This window comes from Kryptolebias marmoratus, linkage group LG18 (genome assembly GCF_001649575.2).
Source record: "Kryptolebias marmoratus isolate JLee-2015 linkage group LG18, ASM164957v2, whole genome shotgun sequence".
In the NCBI taxonomy this organism is placed as follows: domain Eukaryota; kingdom Metazoa; phylum Chordata; class Actinopteri; order Cyprinodontiformes; family Rivulidae; genus Kryptolebias; species Kryptolebias marmoratus.
This window is the reverse complement of record NC_051447.1, coordinates 20,655,869-20,663,739: the sequence shown is the minus strand read 5'-3', so window position 1 is coordinate 20,663,739 and position 7,871 is coordinate 20,655,869. Positions and strand designations below refer to the sequence as shown.

The 7,871-nt window shown below is 42.5% G+C and overlaps 1 protein-coding gene across 1 annotated transcript in view; it reads right to left on the bottom strand.

The window, feature by feature from the left end:
- Positions 1-2: 2 nt before the first annotated feature.
- stab2 (stabilin 2) overlaps positions 3-7,871 on the bottom strand; it is a gene marked incomplete at its 3' end in the record, with an annotated part of 27,737 nt that continues 19,868 nt past the window's right edge. The window contains exons 35-53 of the mRNA XM_017437165.3: positions 7,467-7,595; positions 7,327-7,389; positions 6,753-6,851; positions 6,476-6,671; positions 6,309-6,404; positions 5,785-5,842; positions 5,630-5,703; positions 5,420-5,545; positions 4,389-4,462; positions 4,251-4,322; positions 3,149-3,268; positions 3,028-3,069; positions 2,866-2,952; positions 1,635-1,784; positions 1,341-1,469; positions 1,158-1,229; positions 768-944; positions 213-302; positions 3-143 (exon numbers count right to left, since the gene is read on the bottom strand). Coding sequence (XP_017292654.2) covers positions 3-143; positions 213-302; positions 768-944; positions 1,158-1,229; positions 1,341-1,469; positions 1,635-1,784; positions 2,866-2,952; positions 3,028-3,069; positions 3,149-3,268; positions 4,251-4,322; positions 4,389-4,462; positions 5,420-5,545; positions 5,630-5,703; positions 5,785-5,842; positions 6,309-6,404; positions 6,476-6,671; positions 6,753-6,851; positions 7,327-7,389; positions 7,467-7,595 — 1,995 coding nt within the window. The remainder of the gene's footprint in view (positions 144-212; positions 303-767; positions 945-1,157; positions 1,230-1,340; positions 1,470-1,634; positions 1,785-2,865; positions 2,953-3,027; positions 3,070-3,148; positions 3,269-4,250; positions 4,323-4,388; positions 4,463-5,419; positions 5,546-5,629; positions 5,704-5,784; positions 5,843-6,308; positions 6,405-6,475; positions 6,672-6,752; positions 6,852-7,326; positions 7,390-7,466; positions 7,596-7,871) is intronic.

The following is a 7,871-nucleotide window of genomic DNA, read 5'->3' as shown; positions in this document are numbered from 1 at the left end:
ATGTCTAATACATTCTGTTCATCACAGCGACCTCCGAGGCTGGGTGGAGTCAGCAGGCAGTCGATCCCGTACGCGATCCCTGCTTTGAATACGAGATGTCTCTGAATGACCCGACACGATCCGTCGTTAATGAAGATTTCTCCCTGAATGAATAGAAACACAGATTCAGAGTCTCTTCTCATGTCCTCATTTTTTGGTTCTGGTCTACTTACAATATTATTTGACCCGCCGCACGAGAAGGAGAGCGATGAACCCTGCAGAGTTCGACCTGATTCCAGGTAGATCAGACCTTCAGCATAAACCTGAGAGGGGAAAAAAGTCTAAATATTTTATCAAAAAAAACTTTTATTAAAGGGTCCTGAAAATGTAAAACTGTAGCCGAAAGAATAAAATATAAATAATATTACTGTAAAGACTGCCTCCTGGTGGCTGATTTACACCACATTATTTCCACACAGTTTGATCACATTTCCTGTCAGTTTCCTCAAGCTTGGTATGATTTGGAGCTATTATCTTAATCATTATCCAGTTAAAATAAACCAGCTTCATTCTTCTTTTACAATTTTGACGTCTTGACAATTTATGATGAACTGATAAAGTCCTAGCACATTAACTTGTTTAACTAATTTATACTGTATATTTTTAGAAATAAAGCATATTTCTTTAAACTCTGCTAAGTTTTGTTTCTGTGTTTTCTTCACATGTTCTCAGGAACATGTTCCAGATGTTTCTGACGCACTTCTTACCACCACACAGATCTTCCTCACCTTTTGGCTTATCAGAATGTGGTACTTTAGGTACTCCAGCAGCTGTTTTCGGTTGTTCTGGTGGAAGAGGAAGTCCTTCTGTCCTTGTGGCAGAGAAGCCATCACCGCATCAGAAGGCATGAAAACAGTGACGGGTTTATAAACCATCTCGTTCATCAGGTTCATCACACCTGTGTCCTGGAACATGACAGAACCGTGGGAAATACTGAGAGAAGTCCTGGGGTTCTAAATCCTATAGATAGAAGCTACAGATAAATCAGAGTGATAGTCCTTCATTAGATTGGACCTCATAAAACCATGTCTTTGTTATTGTTTATGAATGAGAGTTTTACTGAAAATATTCAAACACAGGTATAACTGAGAACTGCTACTCATGTAGGACAGTTTTACCTTGAGGAGTTTGTAGAACGTTTTATAGCCATGAAGTTGAGCCACATCTGTCAGGTTCCGCTTTGTTGGGTCCTGCAGAAAAACACCAACAGCAGGAGGTTAACCAGTCACTGAACAGATACCTAATCACCAAATTTATCATGACATAATGTTGATTATTTTATGAGAAATTATTGAACTGACGGGGCTGCGCAGAAGGCTGTCTTCATCAAAATTGGGTGGAAACAGAATGGCGTCAATTTCATGGATGATGCCATTTACGCTGACCCCATCGCTGTCTGTCACGTTCACCCCGTTGATGGAGACCGTTCCCTGAATAAATATTTACACACACAGACATCAGAATTCAGCAGAAACATGTTTTAGCCTTGGTGTGTTACAGAAAGGCTTTTAATGTGAAAACATTCTAAAGGGTTAGCAAAGCCTGCTAACTTTGATGGTAGCTAACAGATTTGTGTCGGTTATCTGATTGGTCACCTGGGTGGAGCTGGTCGTCAGGACGACTCCGGACAGCGTCGTCAGGTTTCGGGGTCGGCTCAGGTCAGCAGGAAGCAGCGTGTGACACATGACGATGTAACCGCGCAGCAAGTTGCCATAAATTTCTTTATGTTTAGCTAAAGATTTAATCTGAACAGAAAGCAAACAGAAAATGGATCAGTTTCATTAGAAAGCACTGCTTCACTAATGTAGATTAAAGAGAAAAAACACAGTCTGAACAATGAGCCCTGCATGGCTGCTGAAATTCGTTGAAAAAGGTGAAACTGATTTGGTTAAAAGAAACAGAACACTAGCTAAAAGGTGTCCCTTAATCCTTGAGGTGTAGGAGCTCAGCTGAGTCTTGACCTGAAGAGCAGTTTAATTTTAATTCACACTTTCATGCAGGTAACCAATACATCCCTCTGTGAGTCCGGCAGCCAAAGACGCTAATGACCCTCAGGAAGAAGAGGAGGGAGCTTAATATGCAGGCGAGTTTAGCTGTTAGAGCTCTCCAGTTTGAAATTGATAAAGCTTCCCAGAGAAGAAGAGAAATGCCTTCAGACAGAATAAAAATGTTGCTTTTTTTACAATATTTGTAAAGTCAAATATTTCCAAAAAATATAAAAGTTACAAAAACCAAAAGTCATAGCCCCCATCTCCTGAACGAGCTGAATGTTTTGATATATGAATAGCTAAAAAAGCACAAAGAATGCAGAAGTAGTTGGATTAATCGGACCCTCCAGGATTTTGCAATGTTGCGATCACAACTATTAATGCAAAATCACGCAAACCCAGCAAAATCGCAACTTTGTGCAACTTTGCCTAAAACACTGCAACTTTAACCAAAATAATTCCAAATAACTCAGGAAGAAGACACGTGACGTCACTTCCTGTCAACATCAGAATGCCGGGAGCATGCAGGAGCAGCGACCGAAGCCAAAATGTGCGCTAATGCTTCACATTTGCCCACAAAGATTTCAGCAAAACACCGCAGTGAAGTTAGTTTTAAGTTGGATGTTGGATATTCGCGCTCCGCGGAGTTAGCGGCGTCTGGCTCACGGCTGACCCGAAACAGGAACGCTGACAGCCCCGCAAAATCAGGCATTTTAGCCCGCAACAATCACAAAAAATGCCGCGAAATCCTGGAGGGACTGATGAATGAATTAAATAATAATCTGAATCAAAATGAACACAAATAAAAAGAATGTGGTGCTGCCAATGAGCCCCTGACCATGGATGAAGCATTTGATTTGGACGCCTGAGCATTTGGGATGAAGACGGTGAATGGACCACGACCTTGCAGAGAAATCTCCATAATCTGAAATCAGAGATATAGTAAGGTGATCTGATTGCACCTGCAGGGGGCGACAGAGGGAAATGACTGAACACTTACCATCAGGCTGAAGTAGAAGCTGCTGCCCTTCAACCTCAACTCCTGCCAACAGTAGGCAAAACATTTAGTTCAACATTTAAAGCAGAAAGAGCTCGATGTGTGTTCACATGCAGCTGATCACCTTCTCCACGGTGCCTTTGCACTTGAGACCATCTCCAATGAAATTTTCGGCGCATGTGCAGGATCGAATGCCCGGTCCCGTCATGTTGCATACAGCATATCTGTTGCAGCCGCCATTTTTCTGGAAACAGCAGCAGCAGGTTAATCATGAGTTACTAAGCCACCAAGTTAAACTGAGCTAAAAACATTTTAAACATAACTTGACAAATGTCTAAACTGGTTCAGCTGAAAAGCAGAAAGTGTAAAAACATGTTTTACATTTTCTACATCCCAGACAATTGGACCATGTTCTACATTAAACATGTCAGACAATTAAAAAGCATACCTTTATTATTTTAATGACTAAATAAGAATAATGATGTTTTTAAATTTGTCCCTAAGCTCAGTTTCAGCCACCAGGGATTGGACTAACCCTAACCGTAACCCTAGTCTCTGCAGGTGCTGGGTCCACAGGAGTTTTTTCAGGTTGTGCCTGGCCAGACCAGAGGGTAAAGCCCCAACATCTCCCTCCGTCAGGAGTGCTACCAGAGTGAAGCTTTCGTATCCCTAGACCAGAGAAAATATCTTGGTCCCTTGTACTCATAGTTCTTGTGAGGGTCATTGGATCATGCTTTGTCTGGCCAATCACCTGGAACCAGCTTGCCTTGGGAGACACTATCATAGTTTCTGGGATCCTGACACTGAAACCCCGTCACCACTTTAAGGTAGCCATTCCTACATTGAATCTGACTGATGGTTGAATGTCCGAATCAGAGGGAGAAAAAACATTAACTGCTTGTAGAACACTGGACCAGCTCTTTGCCTTTGTAAGGATATTTGAGGGTGAATGTGAGCCTTAAAGAGATAGTCCAGTCAACTTTGAAATGATTTTCTGTCGGATAGTTATCAATAGTTAGTACCTAATAAGCTGGGACATCAGTCATAAAGCATAGGCTATGGAGAAAGAAGAAAAAGTCTTTGCCCAGACTAGTCTAATGGCTAGTGTGAATGATATTAAGCCTTCACACTTTAACATGATGATATTTGTTTAGTTTGTTCCTGATTCTCAAATGAACAGAGGAAATGGTCCCAGAGAACTTCCTTCAGGTTCTGCAGGATCTCACCGTTTTGCACAAGTTGATGAGGGTGCAGTTCTGTCCATCTCCAGAGAAACCTTTGCTGCAGGCACAGGAGGTCTGTAAAGGTAAAGACATCAGTATGCTACCATCAGCAGCAAACATTTACACTGGCAGACATCTTACTTTGTTTGGTCCAACATGAATACAATCTGCATTGGCATGGCAACCTCCGTTTCCTTCCAGACATGGATTTATCTCTGTGGAAACAAAAAAATCCAGCAGGCCATTGTTTATCCAAGAATATACTGGTACCGGTCCATGGATCACTTGGTACTGGGCCACACAAAGTAAGTAAGTAAGTAAAAATGTATTTGTATAGCACATTTCAGCAGCAAGGCATTCAAAGTGCTTTACATCATAAAAACATCTGTAGAATCATTACAATCATCAAAAACATCATAAAAATCATGGAGCAGATACACCTGATAATCATAAGGAGATGTTCATTATGTAATAAGATATTTTGTTCAGAGCAGCTTTTCACCTGAATTTATTTGCAGACTACTAATCAAAGGCAGCTCTAAACAGGTGAGTTTTCAGCCTTGATTTAAAGGAATTTACTGTTTCGGCTGTTTTGCAGTTTTCCGGGAGTTTGTTCCAGATTGATGGTGCATAGAAACTGAAAGCTGCTTCTCCATGTTTGGTTCTGGTTCTGGGGATACATAGTAGACCAGAACCAGGAGACCTGAGTGTTCTGGAGGGTTGATACGATAATACGTCTTTAATGTATTGTGGTGCGAGATCATTCAGTGATTTATAAACTAATAGAAGTATTTTAAATTCTATTCTCTGAGCTAAACCTTCAAATACAGAGAGGATATGGAGGAGAACCAAGACAGTGTAATGTAGCAGCAATGACCAAACAAAGATGAAGGGACAGATGACCCTCGCTCTCCTCACATCCGAGGGTCATCTGCATGTGAAGCTAGATTTACCATTTCCTGATGACTGAGAAGCTACACAGCGTGTACGAATAGAAGAGAACCTGAATATAAAAGGAGGAATATGGGAAACAGCTGGACTGATAGAAAGCAAAGAACAGGTGAGGAAGGGCGGAAACTGACTGAGGAACACAGGAAAATACTGAAACATCAACACAAGATTCTCAAAACTAAACCAAAAACACAGATCCCAACAAAAACAGGTGAACCCACCAACACACACGAGTCCATCTCCAGCAAAGCCGTTGTTACAAACGCAGTCTCTGCGACCAGGTCGAGTCCGCTTACAGACCGCGTCCAGACTGCAGCCGCCATTATTCACCAGACATGGGTCTACAGCTGCAAACATCATCATCATCATCAGACCAATGACATCCAAGCATGTAAGCCAATCTCAGGTGATTCACCTGAAGCTGCTTTTACCTTTACAGAAGGTTCCATTTCCTTCAAACCCAGCAGCACAGAGACACCAAGAGCCAGATGGTTGAATCACACAACTAGAAGTTGGATCAAGGAGGAAGTTAGGAGCTGAAGGTGGAAACTGATGCTGTTAGGAATGTGCGTTTTTGATGACTTACTTTGCACTGCTGTGACATCTGACCGAGCCACACAGTTCATCAAGTTTGGATTCAATCTCTGCAACGACACAAACACACCTTAGAGTCAGAATAAAACCACAAAGATTTGGTATTTAAAGCTTAATTACAATAAAATCTAGAAAATGTTCTGCAGAATCATTGAAGCATTTAAAAAAAAAACTCCAACATCCATCAGCGTTGTTCTTTTAAGCACAACAGGAATTTGGGACTTCCTTTGTAATAATCCAAGCTGTGGCAGAGCCAGACTCTTATTTTGCAGAGTATATTTAAACTTTATTTTGAAAGTCCTGCTTGCTCCTTCTGTTTTTTCTGACTTTAATTCCTGAATCCTGCCACCACCTGACTAAACTGCCCTGAATGTCAAACGTCTGATTAGAGACAACATGAAATCTGAGATTATACAGGATCTATGGGGATAAAGTTTTTAATGAAAATCATCTCCATCAAACAATGTTCTGCTACCAAACGTCAGAGCTGACTGATCCTGTTTGAAGACTTCATACTTTCGTCACAGTGGATGCCTCTCCAGCCGACGTCACACTCGCAGGTCCCGTCTCCGTCCCGTCCTTCGCTGCAGCGTCCGTTCTTACAGCGACACTCTGCAGACGAGACAAACGTTGAGAAAACAGCAGAAAGTCCTTCGTGTTGCAGCTGAAGGGGCTTCGTTCACCTTGATCACAGTGAACTCCGTAGTTTCCTGTCTGGCAGGTTTCACAGGCCGTCCCATTGAAGCCTTTGTCACACCGACAGAGTCCAGAACCGTCGATGCCATCAGAACACAGCCCATTACCAAAGCAGGGCTGCCCCTTTGGACCGGGACAAGGCTCACAGTGGGCCCCGAAAAATCCCTCACAGCACCGGAGTTCCTGCAAACGGAACAGAACCATGGAGATAAGATCAGGTTCCTCAGGCTGACAGAAGGTTCCTCTGAGGCTGCAGGAACCTACAATGTTCTTCTGGATGCATGTGGCTATGCAGCCAATACTCAGCAGGTGTTCTCCATCAATGTTCTGTCGAAGAATGCACTTTTTCAGCCTCGCAGATTTCTGCACAGAAGAGAGCAATCAGCACAAACTCACCGTCGTTTATTTCATCCTAATTTATCTGGTTCTCAACTAGTTTTAAGGAAACACCTGCAATTATTGAAGAAAGTAACTAAATCTGTTTGAATCATTGCTTGAAGTTAAAACTATTTATGCAGGTAAAATAATTGCATTTTATTCTATATTGTCATTGGACTCGATGAAAGCTGGACTTTTCTCTGGGTTTCTCCTGAAAGGTCTCTTTAGTTCCAACAAGGATTCTGTTAGAACATGTCTTTAAGACTGGAGGAGGCTATTGTTCCTCCCCTCGGAGGAGAAGAGCCTCTCCCCAACATGAGCAGAAAGTCCAGCCTGCTTCTTTGGATCAGGAAGGAAGAAAACTGATCTAGTCCTCAGCAGGCTCTAAAACCGAACAGGTTCCACCGTGTTGTTACAGAAACAACTGAAGTTGGAACAAAACGATGGTGTGAAACCTTACGTCGGGGACGGTGTTGTTGAGACAGATTTTAGTTTGGCGGAACAGACAGTTTCCACACAGACCCTTAAAGAAAAGAAAGAGAGTTAATCTTTGTTGAGTTTTGAACATGTTTACAGTTGTCAGGTGTTCCAGGACTTCACCGCCACTTTGTGGTATGACAGCTTGTCGCAGCGGTTCCTGCTGATGTGCAGAACAGCCGACAGACCGTGGACCACTCCGTTATCACACAGGATGTTGGAGGAGTTTATCAGAGCATCGTTCACAAACAGCTGAAGGAGAAAACAGAGAAACAGAGAAACTGCAGATAAACTGGTCCAGAACCCCTGATCTCGTCTTTAGATCGTCCCTCCAATAATCCAGACTTCTCTGTAACCGAAAGTCCTCAGACTTTCTGAAGGACTTTCAGAGGGCTTTGATCTTTAACGCTTAACTTGTCCCTAAACTTTATGACAATAACTGTTACACAGCTGCTGAAAGAGCAGTGGTCAGTCTGTCTGCGTGTCTGTCTGTCTGTCTGTCTGTCTGTCTGTCTGTCTGTCTGTCTG